Raw genomic sequence first — 17,607 nt, 5'->3', positions numbered from 1 at the left:
ACATTCTTCTGTATGTCCATCATACAGCAGCCCTGATCTCTGTCCACCCTCCCCCCTGAGGGGAAGCCCTGGTGCCAAGCTGAGGCTCGGGGTAGGGAAGCTGACATTTGGTAGAGCTTGACTCTCCAGCACTTGGAAAAATGCATTTTTTCCAGGTTCAGTTATGCTGGTGCAAGTTGGAGGGAGCATATTTGAGCCTTTATGTGAGCAAGAGAGCTGTGGCCCCAGTGGCCATGCTGCTCTGCATGTTGGAGCCGTGGTGTCTGGGGTTGTGGGGCTGCACCAGACCCATCGAGCCTGTCCTTCAGCTGCACCAGCACAGCCAGGGGCTGCTGGGGACACCATGCAGCTGATTAGCACCTTGGCCTGTGCAAAGCAGCTTGACAAAGCCTGTGCCTCTCATCAGCCTGTGATTAGCTGAGGGTGGATTATTATTAACTGTTTTCACCTTCCTCTCGGCCCAGTACCACGCTGTACCTGGTGCCAGGCTCCCGCTCTGCCTCCTGAGCTTTAAGCCAGCTGGAGCCTTCAAAAGTGGGCAGTGCTGGCACCACCATGTGCTGTGGGAAGGCCAGCCAGCATGCACCCTCCCCTGCTGGAGCAGCCCCCCACCTATTGCTGATATGGGGGGCACAGTCTCAAAAACCAGCTTGCAGCAGCTGAGCCCAGCACCTCCCCAGCAGTGCTGTTGGTGCATCCCCCTTTGGCCACCCAGGGAAGAGCAGGGGAGATCCAAGGAGGAAACAGAAGCTCTCCTTCCTCTTCAGAAGCACCTCCGAGGACAGCAGCTGGATGTAATGGGGAAGGGTTAACGCAAGATTAGGCTCTTCACCAGAGCCGTGCTGCTATTGTAGGAGCCCTGCCCCACTCCCCTGCATGATGCTGGGAGTTAGCACAGACTGGCCCTGTGGCCCCACAGCAGATTAAGGCTTTCAGTGGTTCCTGACTCTGGAAGGAAGGCTTTACATGCCTGAAAGCTGGTGTATTTTCTTCACTCCTGCATAACAGCAGAGGCTGTCTTGCCTCTCTCCTTAGCACATACCCAGCCCCAGCAGCTGTGCATTACACACCCCTTGAAAGTCCTCTAGGCATTACTAGAAGGTGATGGCATTGCATTGTCTTCCTTTGGCCCCATACTGGTCCTACTGCCCTGGAGCGAGGAGGAGCAGAGGAAGGAGCTGGGCGCTGCTCCGCCAGGCCCAGGAAACGCTGCCATATAAGGTGTGAATTCAGTTCAGAGCAGCAGCCCAGACTGACCCTGACAGCATATAAATTACCAAGTGCCACAGCCAGCCCCTAGAAAAAGATCATAGCTAACAGGAACAATTGGAGGAAGGGAGAGTAGAGCACACATAGGGAACAGCCTCCTTTGAAATGCCAAGCATAAGAAGCTTAAAGTATTGTTACTATTTTGGGCAAAAGAGAGGACTGTCTTTATGAAGAGTCAGTGGGGGGAAGGCAGTGCAGGGAGGAGGCGGCTAGACACGGAAAGCTCCATCTCAGCTAGACTGTCACCTACAGCTCCTGAAGTCATGAATTCTGAGCACTGAAATAATGTTACATGCCACTTCAGCAGGGACCAGAACAAGCTCTCCTGCCAGTCCTTGCCCACAGAGAAGCAGCAACAACTGCAAGAACACTACCCAGTGCAGCAGCCAGATCCCATTTTAAGGCTTCATACATACAAGGGCGCCGAGACCTGTAAAACAGGGTGATGCCAACTACAGTTCGGTATATTGGTGACACCAGTTCAGGTCACACAAAGAGGTTTTCCTACATTTCAGAGCATGGCCTTGAGGAGGTGTTGAGCAGCTTAGGAAGGGCCAGCAGAGCTTTCCCTCACACCAAGACCTGCTCTAGGGCTTTGGCTGGACATCCACTCCCCAACCAAACCTACACTGAAACTCAGCTTCTGGAGGTCTGCTGGTCTAATGCATTCCTCCCAGCCACAAGCAGCCCAGCTGGCTACCCATCCCTCTTCCCAGGCTTGACTCAGCACCTAGGCTGGCTTCTCCACTCGGGAGGGCCCCAGTCACAAGGTGATGGGGAAGGCAGCACTGCACCCCAACAGCACTGAAGGGAAGCCAGGCTGTCTCAGGTGGTAGGGAGACAGAGCCCAGCCAGGCAAGATGCAGTTCTGTAGCAAGAGCAAAGCAGCAGCAACATCAACTTCCCTCTGACCAACCTGAGCTACGTTCTGCACAAATCCAAGCTGCAGGGGCAATCACAGATGGCAGCAGCTTTGGCTTCAGCAGATGCAGAAAGCAAGAGACCGCTGTCTACCCATCACCTGGGTTTCCAGGGTCTCTATACCCTGCTCTGCCACACCTCAGCTCCCCAGGATTTCTGAAAAGCAGCAGCTCCTCCTGGGTTGCTGGCCTGGGTCCCAGTCCACACCCACACTCCACCCCAGCCATTCTTTCACAGGGTGGAGCCACTTTCACAACAGGAGCCTTAACACATTTCCTGCCCTGAGCAGGGATCTACCAAAGCCCTTGGAAATAATCTGCCATCTGCTTCATCAGCACACTGCTATCACCCTCTCCCCCCAACACACAAACCTGCTATGCCAGCTGCTTCTCCCAGCCCTGCCTCCAACCACACTGGGCAGGACCAAGCATCTGGAACAGCTTCTGAACACAGCAAGCCAGGGAAACAAGAGGGCAGAGCCATTTCTCCTTCTGTCTGTTTATTTGTGATAGAAGAGCAGCCCAATCTGACAGGGCCTGGCTCCTTCACCTCATCCTCAAGGCCATCAGCATGGTTTTGGTTACAGCCAGAGCAGGTGATGGGCGCCAGGCCCAGGAGAGCTGCTGCACTGCCCTGCTGTAGGGCAGCGTACACCTTCACCCAGGCCCAGTCAGATCCACAGAGGCAAGAGGTGCTCACTGTTACACCACAGCAGGGCACACTACAGCCATCCTCTGCTGTGCTCCTGCTGGGCCAGTGCAGGGCTGGTCCCAAGCAGGAGAGCCCAGGAGCTGATTCTAGGGGCAATTATTGCTCAAGTCTTGAGTTTGCAGGAATGGAAGTGGTCCAAGTCAAGGCTGAGCTTGGCCTCCCCCACTCTAGAGCAAGCCTCCAGCTGCTATACAGGATCAGGCAAGTGTGGCTCAAGCGCACACCGAGCACCCAGCCTAGGCACAGAAAGGCAAGGCAACCTGGGCTCAGCATGTGGGTGAGGCATTTCAGGCTGTCACAACCCCCGCTATGTACTAGGCACAGGGCATGTGTACTGTACTGGGCAGGGCTGGGCCCTCGAGCCCCATATGCGCTGCCCCTACATTCTCCACAGCCACACCTGAGCACATACGCCAGGGCAGGACCCCACACCTGGACACACAGGGACCAGAAGGGACATGCAGCACTGTGGCATGGAACAAAGTGGCACAAGGCATGGTAGAGCAGGAGCACTGACGCTTGAGCTGGCAGCAGCAGGCAGCCAGGGACAAGTCTGCTCATCCACACAGGCTGTGATGAGACAGGGTAGAGGAGAGGGCACCAGGACAGGGACCGGTCTCTTCTTTTGGTCCTACTCAGAAGGAAATGGCCCCCAGGCAGAAGGGCCAGATGTAGGCACTTGGGGGAAGTTCCTTTGGAAACACTGGAATGGGACTGCAGCCCCACAGCTGTGATGCAGGCAGCTGCCTCTCTGCTCAGCAACACTGAGAAACAGCACGAGCCCTCCCAGGAACTGGAGAAGTTGCCCACGGCTGCTCAGAGCAGAGGGGCTGGGCATGCAGACAGAGGACAGCAGGGCTGGGCACAGGGGTACAACAGTCTGTAGGCACTTGACTTGGCTAGTGGCACCCAGGAGCAGGGGAACAGGTCCCAGCTGCCTCTGCCCCGGGGCTCTCATTGGCTCTGGGAGGGCCTTGCCCTCTAGTTGGCTTTGACCTTGCCGTTGGTGACTGTGCCATTCTCATGGATGCTGCTACCATTGTGCTGGGCTGCTTGCTGAGCCACCCTGGGCAACCGTTTGCCCTTGGTGTAGGACTGGTACCAAAAGTTGGAGAAGAGGATGAAGAAGATGGTCCCATAAATCCAGATGAGGTGGATGAAGATGGGGAACTGGTACTGGCAGCTGGGCATGAAGTAATACTGGGATATGTGGACGGAGACAATCACGAACTGTGCCTGGGAGCAAGGCAGAGCAGGGACAAGTTATTTGTGGGAGCAGGGTCAGGGATCCCACTAGTAACCTCCTTTCTAAACAAAACCAACAGGCTCCTTTCCCACTCTGAAGTAGAGGCCCTTACAGTGAGGCACAGTCAGCAGCAGCTGGAAGAGGCAGACAAGTCTCTAGGCAGCATGTGCCTCTCACCCTCCCAACACAGCTGCAGCCCAGGGGCAGCAGGCTGAGCAGCACCCACACCCCAAACAGGCTGTGTAGGGCTATCAGAGGCCCACAGTGTGCCAGAGCTGATAGAAACCCAGAGTGAGAGGCTACAGAAGAGACAGCTACAGCTGCTGGCTGCACCTTTCATAGGTACAAGGGCTGGCCTGCCCCTCACATCAGGGGCTGAGGGCACATGCTCTGCTCCACAGCACAGACTCACCAGCTGGATGGCTGTGATGTGCTTCTTCCACCAAAGGTACTTCTGGAAGGCAGGTCCTGCTGCTGAGAGCCCATAGTAGAAGTACATGACAACATGCACCATGGAATTGATCATGGCATGGAATGAGCCCATTCCCCCTGTTAAGACAGATTTTCATTAGCATAAGTCAATCCTCCACAACAATCAGTACTACAAGGAACTCATAGGAGCCTAGCAGGGCCAAAAAGCCCTTCTCAGCATCCTGGGGCTAATCCCACCCTTTCCCTAAGCTGTGCACCCAGTTTCCATCTTACCTGGACCAAACTTGGCTCCCCACCACCAGCTCCAAGGCAGAACTGAGTGGTGGAAGAGGTGCAGAAATGTGACCTGTTCATTCTTCTTCCGCAGGACAAAGATAACCTGCAATGAGAACCCAACAGCATCAAGGACCTGCAGTCCTGAGAGCAGCTAGAACCGGCTGAACCACTAATTCAATGTCTTATCTCACTGATACTTCACCCCCCACCCCCTTCCAAGCTCACTGCCACCACACATTAGGTCACCCCACACCTTCCAGAGCTATAACGTGCCAAGAGCAGCCTCTGCAATAGCCCGGAGTGGCCTCCTTGGCAGTGATGCCAGACAGAAGCACTACCAGGTCAGACTGGAAGGGCTGAAGAAAGCATCTAGCCCAAGTACACAAGGTCCCAACTCCCTGCCCAGCAAGCAGCGACAAGGCCTCCTCAGTAACTCACTCACCGTGTCTGTCAGTTCAATGAATTTGGAGAAGACAAAGAGCCAAGCGACACTGACCATCTGTAACAGAGCAGGTTAACATTAGAGACCCACCTCAGCCTGAACAGACCCAGTGACCAAGGGTCTCCATACAGCAACCCTGGCGTGAAACCAAGAGCCAGGACTAAGTCCTCTGCCACAGGAGAGGCAGGTAGCTGTGACCTTTCTGTCCAAACAGAAGCGCTAAAGGCCATCCCCATTTATCAGGAGAGGGATGAGAACTCACCCTGAGGGCCTTGGGGTCCTGTGAGAAGTCCACAGGGTCACATCGCCAGGTGTACCCAGTAAGCCACCCTGCCATCAGGAACTGCAACAAGAGCATCATCAGGATGAGGTCCAACACATCACCCACTGCACGGGCAGGGAACAGCCTGCAAAAGGGCTCCCTATTACCCATACAGCCTGCATACGCTGCTTTATATATGCCAGGCTACTACAGCCTACAACTCACCTCATAGACTATGTAAAGTGAGAGTCCCACCAGAAAGAAGTTGTATAGCACCATGAACTTCTTCAGGTTTAAAGGCTTCCTGTTGGCCATTAGCCGGGGACCCAAGGATAGTACAAAGTAGACATATGCCAGAAGGATGCCCATCACAAGGAACGGGGACTGCATCAGTGGATAATCAGCGATGCGGGGGTCTGCAGAGAGAGCCGCAGTGCAGAGCAGTTAGCATCCTCACCCCAATCTGATGCCAGAGCAGAGGCAAGTACAGGGCAATCCTGTTCTCCTAGGACAGGAGTGCAGGTAGGGGGGCAGTCTGGGAGCAGAGGCTGGTGAAGCCAGCCAAACTCAGTAAGGTACAGCCTGAGGCCACACTGCAGGGCAGCCTGGAGATCTGCCCAGGAGAGCACGAGTGCCCCAAAAGGGCCTGCACGGGCACTAAGACAAGACAGCAGTCCAAAAAAACAGAGCTGCATCTGTGTCAGGGCAGAGACAGGATGCAGCTAGACCCAGGCTGCTTCATGGATGACAGATCACCCCCCTGCACCTGTGGCAGTAAGGCATGCAATGCCACCTGCCCTGCAGCAGGGCAGAGCCAAACACTCACCTGCTTTCTTCATGAAGTCCTGATACATGGTCACAATCCCCTCCATGGTGGTGGCAGTATCTCTGTGGGGAAAGGAAGGGCAGATCAGGCAGCTGTTTTCCCAGGAGGTCAGCCTGCAGAGCACAGCCCAGCAGATCAGCAAATTTCAAGCACAGTTTCAGAGGTAGAGTCATGTGTATCTGGCCAGCATTGCTCTCAGCTGATCACACACAAGCATCCACTTTCCACCTGAGCCACGTGCTCCCCACTTCTCCTCACTGAGCCTGGCCCCATCTCCCCTGCTCTGCTGGGAACCCCATCATCCACCAGCAGTCCTTCCAAGGCAGGATCCTAACATTTCAAGCCATCTAGGAAAGCTTCCAACCTCAGCACTGTATCTCCAGCCTCCTGCTGTACAGGCTCAAGCATTATCATCCACAACCATGATGTTGCCACCAGCCTTGCCACCCATACCCACCCAGCACACTGCTCTGCCTGACCCTGTTGCAACATCGCCAAGGGAGATGCAGAGCTGGCCCACACTCCACAGAGCAGTGCTTTTATGAGCAGCTTTGGGCTCCTGCCACTGATCTCTGCCAAAGAAGCAGCAGCATCACTGGCAGACCCACTGCATGGGGAAGGAAAGCCATCGGTTCAGAAACAAACAACAGTTTCTGGTGTCAGAGTTCCTGGTTTCACATCCTTGCACAAAACCTTCCTGACAAGAACTACCACCCCATAACCCAGCACCTCAGAGGCTAGGTGCATCCTGCTTGGCAATGACATTTCCACTCCCCTTCCAGACAGCGGACAGTATCCCCAGGTAGTAGATAAAGCTGCAGGAGAAGGATATAAAGCTGCAGGGAGAAGGACTGGCACTCCCCACACTTGCTCAGCCTCTGTATGAGCACACACCAGACAGCAATCCAGACAGATGCTCTCCAGAAAAATCGGGAAGGGCCCAGGCTCTTGCTGCTGCAGGCAAGTTTGAAACACCCTCACCCAGCCCCCTGTGCTCCCCAACCTCTCCCCAGCCCACAGGACACCAGAGCAGCAGGAAGGGAGGCAGAGCACAGGCCCAGCCTCATCTGACTCACCCACCTGCGAGGGAGGCATTCCCCACAGCTGCTACCAGACACTCCACCTGCCCATTCCTCCACAAAGGCGCACATGAATAGCTGCCCACGTACAGGCCCAGGGAAACAGGTCCCCAGCCCAGTCTCCCCAGGAGGTTTATTGCTGCTGCCACCAGGAAGCACACAGCCTCTCCCAGACCAGCAGCCAGGAGGCTGAAGTCAGAGTAACTTCACAGTAACGTCCCAGCTGGGAGTATCCAGCAGCCACTGCCACCTCAAGCCCTCACCAGGCAGCACCAGCATTGCTCCTTCAGCTTTGCTGGAAGAGAAAGAGCTCAGCAAAGTCCCCTTTGCTCTAGCTGGGAGGCAGGCAGGACAGCAGCAGACACTACGTGTGCAGTGCTACCAAGGCTTTGGTGGCGTCAATCTTCACAGGAGCCTGGCACACACCATCCTGGCTCACCAGTCTCTGCAAATCACTTGTGCAGCAACAGTGCTGGCTCTGTGCCTGCCCAGTCATACCATCTGTGCTCCTCCAAAGTGGGGAGTGCCACCTGACCTCTTTGCAACAGCAGTGGGGTGGAACAGGTCTCCCCCTTCACCCCCACTCCACAAAGTAGCCATTTCTCCAAGCAAGGCTCCAGAGCAGCCCGCACAGGCATGCACCCCAAGGACAGAGCCCCGAAGTTTTGCTGTGCTTCAGCAAGCACAAAAGGTGGTTCCTCATGCCACCTCAGAGGCAGCTGCAGCAATAGGCCAAAGCCCCCTCAGGACTGATCCCCACACCACAGGGGCACCAGCAGCAGAAGAGATGCTCACCTTCCCAACCCAAGGTTTCAAAAGGTTTAATGGAAAACAATACTCACTTGTATCACAGTGATACTACAAGCAATATTTAAGGTCCTGGGCACTGCCAAGATTATCCACTCTCCACATGTAGCAGAGGCCAGAAAAGTGTAGCAGAAACTACAGCATCCTTGAGAGCTACTCAAGGCTCCAGCTGTGGGAAACGCAGTAAGTATAAGTCCTGAAAGCTGCTGAGTTTTATGTTGCTTTAATGGCTAAGAGCAAGCTCTAAACTTGTCTGTCTAGTTTCAGCTTTCAACCACTACATCCAGCTACACCTTTATTTGCTAGATTGAGGAGCCCTCAAGAGTTAGTTCCCAGTACAGGTACCTGACTATTCAAGCTCTGTGTTTATCTTATCAAGCTGAATGAGTCAGCCTTACTACAGGTCCAGGGCAGAGACAAAACTCCTACAGAGTACTTGCCTATTTTGGGCAGACTAGGATGAGAAGATAGTATCAGTTGACCACAAGCTCAGAGCTATATCTCACACTGCAGGGAAACACCTGAGCTCAGACACTACAGATTACTGACCCTGCTGCCAGCAAGGCTCCAGCACCACTGGCCAACTAGGACTCCAGTTCCAGCAATTTGGGGTCCCAGGACACTGGACACTCGGGTGAGAAGACCCACACCGCAGTTTTGCCCTGACAGACCTGCTGAAGGCTGCACAGAGCACACAGTAGACAAGGGTCATCCCGGCAGCAGGCCTAAACCCAGATTACTATCCCCCCAAGCAGTGGGAAAAGTGTACTTCAGCCCAGCACTGGCACAGAAATCCCCACTAGTATGAACAGCAACAAGTCCCTCTTCTTACTGCTGTGTCTTGTGAAGCACCTCCAGCACTCCTACAGCCAAACATCCCACAGGGAGACAGGAGGCACTGAACTTGTCCTGAACTTGGGCTCTGGGCAAGCACCAGGACTTCTACCAGGGCAGAACTAGCAGGATTATGCTACAGGCCCTTATGAAAAGGACACATGCATTTTCCACAGCTTCCCTAGGCAGAACATCATCCTGCTGCACTCAGCTAACAGAGCAACCACATCTCCCAGGAAGCCCCGAGGTCTTCAGGTCTTTGCAAGACCTGGTATCCACACTGGCATGCTCCATGATCCTGCGTTAGACAGCAGCTGAAGGACGCCCTGCTCAGTGAGCAGATGCAGGTATGTCTCACCATCCCGTCTCCCAAGGGGCAGCTACTGGCCTTGGAGTGTTGGCAGTTGAGCTGCCAAGGGGAGTTGTGGAGCAGGCCCACACATTACCATCACTAAGCAGGAGGATGCGAAGTGCACTGGCCTGCCTGACTCCATGCCAGCCTTTCTGCTGCAGGCAGGGGTTTTCCAGTATAGAGCAGCAAGTGTCTGAGAATGTGGACTCACCTCTGCCACTTCCTCTCGGCAGAACACCAGCATTTGATGTCCCTCTGCACTTTGAGGGGTTCACCATCCAGCCAGGCATCTGCTCTTACTGCCCTCCATGCTACACTGCAGGTGTTCACAGCTCAGTAGTTGGTATCTGTCCTCTCTGCACAGGGGAGACACTAACTCTTCCTTTGACTGCTCCTGGATCCTGATCCTCTTCAGCAAGGAGCTGGGAGGAGATGGGGAACCCAAAGTTGAGCCTTGAACAGTTGAAGAGAAATCATGCAAACAGGTCTGAGCATCCCAAAGCACTGGGAACCCCACTGCTGTTGCAAAGAGGTCAGGTGGCACTCCCCACTTTGGAGGAGCCCAAACACACCCTGCACAATGCCTAGAGACCTTGCAACACATCTCCTTTCACCTCTCATCAACAGTGTCACTTCCCCATCTCAGCGAGAAAGTTCTCACTATCTGCAAACCAGATTATCAGGCCTCATTCCGCCTCAGTAACCAACATCAAGGATTAGATACTTGCTTACGCCAAGCAACGTACACTGCATATTTCCAACAAGCTATACAGCTAATTAGTGCAACTTCAGCAAGAACAGCAAGGCCCTTTATAACCAGCCCCAGCAGCGCAAGAGCAGACCACAGCATTGTGAACCATGACACTGACAGAGACTAGAGCTCAATGCAGTTAAGTTTTGTTAACAGCCTCACAGAGCACATCTCTCCCCACACAGCAACCATCTGCAAGCAACAGACAGCTCCAGCCATCCAACACTCCTACTCCATCAGCGTTTGAGTCAGAAATCAGTCCTGTAATAAGTGTGAAAGCAAGCCACCCTAATCTTCCCACTAGTTTAATTACAGGCAGCACCAATACATGCTGGTAGGTGGCCACAGAGCTGCTACCCCAGGGATAGCTGGCACAGGGCCCTTGCTGAACTGGCTAAAGCAGGCCTGGCCCCTGGGGGGCTACCAGGGGAGTAGCAGCCCTCAAAGGTCAGGAGATAACCAGTTGGCCAGATATCAAACCAACCCACACCCCTGACCTACAAGCTGGCAGCAAGGCCTGCTGCAGCTCTGAGCTCCACAGCCTCTCAGAAGGAGGCATCTTCCTCCCTCAGCTCCCCACCACAGCTCCTGCCCAGCTTCTTGGAGCTCCAGAAAGTCACTGTGGGGTCCAGCAAGACCTGCATGCAGCTCCATGCAACCAGGGAGTACATTTCCCAGCAGAGCTACAGGGATCTGTGGTTCTGAAGCATCTGCAAGGAGCAGCTGCCACTGCAGAAGAGTGGGACTGACCAACCCACAGTCTGGTGGCCCCAGACCAGGCACAGCACACACTGAGGCTGGCACCTCAAACCATCACAAAGAACTGTTAGTCACAGCACCAGGAGAAGCTTTCCTGAGCTTATGCACAAGTGAATCCAGCAAGATGAGGAACATGTCTGCCCTGAAAACACACAAGCAGCAAGGCAGTCAGAGCAAGACAGGAGGGAGAAGGAGCCTGGCCATTCCTAATCAGCAAAACCCTGTTCTTTATCAAGTCTGCAGTGGGATCACAGCACAGAAAGCTGGATTTGAATCTCCTCCTTCTGCCACTCTGTGTCCAGGTGAAAGGGAGAGGGGCCTATAACGAAAGAGTGCACACTTGCTTCACACAGCATCTCAGGACACCAGCTCAAGCACATGTTCCAAGCACTCAACAGGAGAGTGTATTCCAGTACACTTGCGTTACTGCTAACGATTCAGCCATCTGACTGAAGACTCACTTAAGGCACTGTTGTCCACATGCTACTAAAGTCATGTTTTTCCCTCAAAAGAAGTCACAGCCTAAAGAGATTCCTGTGCACCAGGCACAGAAGACCAGCCTGGCAGGAGAGCATGAGCTGCTATGTTTAAGCATGAAAAGTCCTACCAGCAGATTAGGGCAGAGCAGGGAAGTAGCTCTCCTAGCCTGGCACCTTGGCTCTGAGGATTCAGGACAGACTCTGATCAGAGTTTGAGGACAACCAGTCCCAGAACTCTCAACTCACAACATAACTACACAGTCTACAAGGAAACTTCATGCTAACACCACCAGAAAAGTTTTCCTACTTGAATCACATCCATTTGTCACTTCCTCTGGCTCAGCTACTTCATGCCAAGTGTCAAAGGACATGGCTAACAGCCTGGTACCATATGCTCTGCATCAGCACAGTTTGAAGTCAGTATAGGACAACTGTGTTCCCAGAGAAGGGATGCAAACTCTCAAGCCCGTGATATGCGACAGCTTTTGCAAGAGCTGGTCTGGGAGTCACGCTGGCTGGGTGCTGCTCCTGGCACACTGGCTCCAAGTGGCAGGAAGTGACCTGTCTGAAGTTGAAGAGTTTCCCCATCTTCACCAAGTGTGTGTTAATACCCCACCACTCTCACACGGTGGCTGTAAAACCCTGAGGCCTTTGGATAGCATCCTACAAACAGAGATTAAGCTCTCCCAGTCCCATGCTTACTGGAAGCAGGGAGAGCAAGAGGACACTCCCAGGTTAGCAGGCAAACTCCACAGAGCCCAGGCAGTCAGTGTGGCACCTCACAAGCTTTCAGGGGAAGGAATAAGCCCAGTGCAATAGGGTACTGCTAACCTTGTACAAAAAGCAAGGCAGGTAACCAGCCTTCAAGGTCATACATTGAAGCACACATTGCAGTAAAAGGTCTATATGCACAGCACACAGTGTTTTTTCAGGGACAGCACCTCCCCAAACTGCTTAGGCAAGTTGTTAGAGTAGGCTTACTCCTTATCACACTCAACGCTGGTGGCTGCATATTCACGGCACTGATATCGGTACAGATGAGAGCAGTCAGGGAAAAAGCAGGGAAAAAGGCAACATTAGGCAGAAAGTCTGACACAGCAGAGTGTCAGACTCCTACTACAAAGGACTAAAGTGAAGGAAGAAGAGAAACAGAGGGTGAGATACCTACAGAAGTGGAAAATAAGGTATTTTCTTTCCAAGCTAACCACACTGAGCTGTGTCCACTCCCTTGTGCAGCACCAGGTGAGGGGGAAAGGAGGGTGAGATGGCTGGGCTCCCTCTGAAGCGATGCCACCCAGCAGCCCCCCAGGGTGCATGGGAGAGCACGCTTGGGAAGGACAGAACTAGGAAGGTGAGAGAGGAGGGCAGGGCTAGACTGAGCAAGGCCAACTCCTAAAACCTGCTTCTAGAAATAAGTCAAGCCTCCTAAAACCCTCTAGCAGAGAAACACAGAGCACCCCTGTCTGGAGGTGGGACAGACTGTACCAGAGCATTCATCTCTGTGGTTTTTAATCATTATGCAAGTGCCTCACTACAAGGCTTCACCTCTGTTCTGAAAGCAGTGTCTGTAATCATTACTGTGTAATGATTACTGCGCTCTGTCCCATCCAGGCCTGTGCATTAATTGGACAGGCACACCAAGACAAGATGGACATTAAAAGTCTACAAAGCAAGATGCAGAAAGGAAAGACTCCTAAAATCCCTCCAACAGCTCTACCTGGACCATTCAAGAAGTCCAAAGTGTGAACCCATAGCCACATCTCATTGAGACAAGGGGTCACTGCCTAGAACTCACCATGACATCAGCTTTGGGCCCCCCTACCCTCCACACCAAGTCACACAACCACCTTCTAACAAGGGAAAGGGATGTTCTCTGACAGTGCTAGAGATGTCAGACTCCAGCAGCACAGTATATGCACCACAGATCCCAACAGGCATAAGGCTTAAGATATACCACCTTTAACAGGGTTCATAGCCCTCTAGGCACAAAATAAGCATCAGGCTTTATTATCTCCACACAGGTGTAGATGGATCACTGAAAGCCAGGGCTGTTGCTCCTACTGCTGGTCCTGTACAGACAGGGAAAGTCTCTTAGGGTTAAGCAGAAGCAGCAAGATAAAAATCTGCATGTATACAGAGCAAATCTATTAACAAACCATGAGAACAAGCTAGCTGATCTGATCCACAGGGTAAGAGCACTCCTTGCAGCAAAGCCGGAGAACTTGCTACTACAGTGACAGCTTACCACCCTGATCCATCCCACAGGGAAGAATCAACCAGAAATTAAATACCCTGTGAGACACTAAAGCAAATCAAGAACCATCAGGCCCAGTTACCACCTCCACCATGCAACTAAAGTCTCAGATAGCTTCAAGACACAGGCCTGCTAATGGGAAGCTGGCTGTGGGAGCTGCAACTTGTCATCTCTGAGCAACAGCAGCTCCACAACTCCTGCAAGGAAGAGCTCTGGCTCCTGGGGACCAGCTCCTCCCTGCAGCAGCCCAGGCTGCCTCACCTGTTTAACTGGCAAGAACCAGACTTTCCAGCACAAGTATTCCCACCATCTGACAGCCAGTAGGGCACACACTAGCACAAATCCAATACAAAAGCACAGAAACACAAAAGATCTCTTGGGCCATCACAGACACCACTCCCAATACCTCCTGTAAGCTTCTTCCTAAAGGAAGAATCTCAGCCTGAGTGTTGACTGTGCTGTAATCCCAGCAGGAAAGGGGAAAGTGTTCACCCACAACCTTCAAGGACAGCGTCAAGCCAAGCACACAGCAATGCACCTGCTTCTGATGCCAGGTTCAGAGCTTCTTGGAGATGTAAAGCTTTTCTCCACCAGGAGAGAACAGAGACACTAAGCACCTTAATTAAGCTCACTTATTTTCACCTCCAAAACATGGTGTGAGACACCTCTAGGTCAGAGTGAGTTTTTACCACCCTAGCCTCAGTTTTAACATTACTTTCTGACTACATTTCTGCCTTGGAGGACCATATAATCCCCCCCTATCTAACACTTTCAGAAAAGAGAGCCAAGAACACAACACAGGGCAGAACTACAGAGGCCCAGGCTGTGTGGGTGGCATGGCTCAATCCCCGCAGCGAGACGCAGCAAGTAGATACTGCAACAGCTGGCATCATGCTACTTATCACAGGACAAGCTGCCAGGGGCAGCTCACACTCACAAGCTAGAGGGGTTTCCTAGGAAAGAGATAAGACACAGCTGTCTCAGTCAAGCCCCAAGGGCTCAGCCAACTGTTTGACTCTAAACCATCCTCAAGAAGCTGCCCAGCAGGTCTGGGGGGAAGGTCAGCTCCATCCAGCTAGGAATCTGCCCTGGCTGCATTCTGGCAGAAGAGAAGGTGGTCAATTTGGGGCAGCACAGCAGGATGGATGCACTGCTGCAAAGGCAGTCCTGGCCTCTGAGAGGGTAAGAGATGCTCTGAGGGAATGCACTAGCAGGGAAAGCACCCAGTGTTATCCCACACTGCCCACCAAGCATAGAAAGGGGTATTTGCCCCACTTCTTCCTGCCTTTAGGACTCCAGAACCAAGGTGATCAGTCACGGGGAAAGCACCTGACAGCCCCCCTGCAGGAAGCAGCCTGGACACAGGCATACAGCCTGCCACCCCCAAAGCCTCCCCTCCTGTCGCAATGCCTATGTATTTATGCTGTCTCATTTAGCCTGTTACAGAGATAAAAAGAAGAAGCTTTCCCAACTGCCCCTTCATTACAACAGAGGAACAGGCCCACATAAGAGACCTATAGACCAAGTCCTGTACTGCTTGTGGAAGGTCGTATGAGCATTTGGCCATGGTTATTAAACCCGCAGTTGCCCAGCACGTGCAGACCCCTGTGCATAACCACACACCAGTCCGAGGTAAGTGTGCAGCCAGGCTACTGCTGCCACCAGGAGGGTGACAGTGACCCCCTCCTCCTCCCACCGGCGTTCCAGAGCAAGGGCCAGAGGGAGGCCAAGCACCTACACCAGCCAGCACTCAAAGCTAACATTGTGTCACAGCGGCGGGGGAGGCCTGGTACTGCCACCCTGCCCGGAGGAGGAGGGAAGAGCCATCTCAATGGTACATTGATGCTGAGGGCTGTGTAGGAGAAAGCTCCTCAGCCACCGAGCAGCCAGTGCTGCCGGACGCTGCTCTCGCCCTGTTGCAGTGAAGCCCCAGCAGACCACAGCCCTCCTCAGCTATTCAGCATCCCCGCGGCTTTCAGCCAGGGCTGAAGCCAGCAGCCGCACCACGACGGAGGGTGTCAGGGAGCCGAGCGCAGCCGGGGTCCCCTGGCAGCACCCCACACGGGCCTTACCCCCCCATCTCCCCCCCGAGGCGGCTCCCGCACAGGCCCCGAGCCCCCCATCCCGCTGCTGGCCATCGGGAGCGCTGAGCCCCGCAGGGACCCCCTCCCACCGCCCCCCCGGCCGGCAGCGGGCAGCGCGGGCGGCTCCCGGCGCGGCCGCGGGGTGGGGCGCCGCCGGGGCCTACCGCCGCCCCGGGCCCCGGAAGCGCGGTGCCGCGGCCCGGCCGAGCGCCGGCACTGCCGCCAACGGGGCCTGCACGGCCGGGCCCGGGGAAGGGCCTCTGCGACACACCCGGGCGGCCCCGCACCGCCGCCGAGGTGACGGGGGCGGGGGGCGACGGGTTAAGCCACCTCCCAGCGAGCCCCGGCCGCGGCCTGCCCTGCTGCCGGCTGGAGCCACAGCAGCTGCCCCCAGCCCCTCCAGCGCCAGCACAGCAGCGCTGATCCTCTCCCGTCAAGTTGTGCAGAAACAAGAGGAGAGGAAACAAGCGCCTGGCTCAGGGCCCATCTCTGCCAGCAGCAGGGAGGAAGCCCCAGCAGTGCCGGGACCCTGCCTCCGGCACAGCCGCCGGGCAAAGACCTGCCGGGCCCGAGGCCAGGGTGCTTGTGCCCTGGCACACAACCAGCAAGGAGACAGTCCTTCCTCCCGGCAGGCTGCGAAAACATCCCAAGCACTGAACCGAGACAGTACAGAGCAGACAGCTCTGGCATACAGCTGCCCCAAGGAGAGCAGCCCGGCTGTGGGGAGGGAATTACACCCTCCCCTGGGCACCCCGTGCTCTGGGGCAGCAGCACCACACCATGAGCTGGGGTTCTCGGGAGCATGGCAGCTCCTCACAGCATCAGGACCCAGCTGGTCCTAAAAAACTCTTCAACAACCCAAGTTGGACTCTGCTTATCTTCCTCCTGACACAGTTTTGCCCACCACTGGCCTGTCACAAGGATCCACACTACTGTTGTAGTTATCACCTCCAGAGGGGTGACAGCCTCTGCTAGCGCCTTCCTGCCTGGTGGCAGCCACACCCAGCCTCGACACCTGCCAAGGGCATGTCGCAACACCCATCCCGCCCATCAGGCCACAGCCTCCCCAGACTCATCCCTTCACTGCTCGGGTGAGGGGAACACCACCCGCCTCCTCCCACGCCCCAGAGCATCCCAGGCGACAGGGACACAGACGCACACACGAGCCTCCTCCAGCCTCTTCCACTCCTACAGGCTATTTAGCAGGTGCCAAGCTGGCACATGGCCTCCCCAGGGCAGGGCCCACCACCCCCGGCAAGCAAAGCTTCAGCACCAGAACAGCTAAACCCCACCACGGGCTCAGCTCTCCCCTGCTCTGCAACAGCCTTCAGCAAACAACCCCAAAAGCCCTTCCAGCACACACTAACCCAAGACACCTCCTCCCAACTCTCCCCAAAAATCCAAAAGGACCCCTGAGGAAGACCAGGCGCCCCCAGCCCTCCCCGCCCCCCGGCAGGGCTGGACACCCCCCACCCCGCCGCGTACGCAGCAGCCGCACACACTCACCGCTGGCCTCACCGCGCTCTGCCCGCCACCACCGCTGGCCCCGCCCTTAAATAGGGCTGCCCTGCCCCCCTCGCCGCTGCCGATTGGCCTCAGGGAGAGAGATCCGCCCCGAAGGGCGGAGATCTCCCCCTGAGGCCAATCGGCGCTGGCGCCGCGGCCCGCCCATTCCGTAGCCACGCCCACGCCGGCAGCGCCTCAGGGGCCGGGGCCGCGCAGTGCCCCGACACTCTGGGGCGGTGGGTGTTGGGTTTTGGGGTGGGTTTACCTGATTTTTAGGGGCGAGGCAGCTCTCAGGGGAGGCCGAGGGGGTGGAGGGG

At 55.1% G+C, this 17,607-nt stretch overlaps 1 protein-coding gene across 2 annotated transcripts; it reads right to left on the bottom strand.

The window, feature by feature from the left end:
• Positions 1-2,672: 2,672 nt before the first annotated feature.
• Positions 2,673-17,319, bottom strand: ELOVL1 (ELOVL fatty acid elongase 1). Of its 2 annotated transcripts, none has more exons than XM_074876303.1 (8): positions 17,291-17,319; positions 6,386-6,447; positions 5,785-5,975; positions 5,560-5,640; positions 5,298-5,354; positions 4,853-4,958; positions 4,560-4,696; positions 2,673-4,137 (listed from the first exon to the last, which is right to left on the bottom strand). In XM_074876303.1, exons 2-8 carry the CDS (start codon positions 6,429-6,431, stop codon positions 3,883-3,885), a joined length of 873 nt encoding a protein of 290 aa, XP_074732404.1. In that variant the 5' UTR covers positions 6,432-6,447; positions 17,291-17,319; the 3' UTR covers positions 2,673-3,882. The 2 variants fall into 2 exon arrangements, with proteins under 2 accessions (XP_074732404.1, XP_074732403.1); XM_074876302.1 differs by lacking the exon at positions 17,291-17,319 and adding an exon at positions 9,669-10,072.
• Between the last annotated feature and the right edge of the window lie 288 nt (positions 17,320-17,607).

Source organism: Strix uralensis, chromosome 8 (genome assembly GCF_047716275.1).
Source record: "Strix uralensis isolate ZFMK-TIS-50842 chromosome 8, bStrUra1, whole genome shotgun sequence".
Taxonomy (NCBI): Eukaryota; Metazoa; Chordata; class Aves; order Strigiformes; family Strigidae; genus Strix; species Strix uralensis.
Note: the sequence above shows the minus strand (reverse complement) of the source record. Positions and strands in the feature narration are given on the sequence as shown.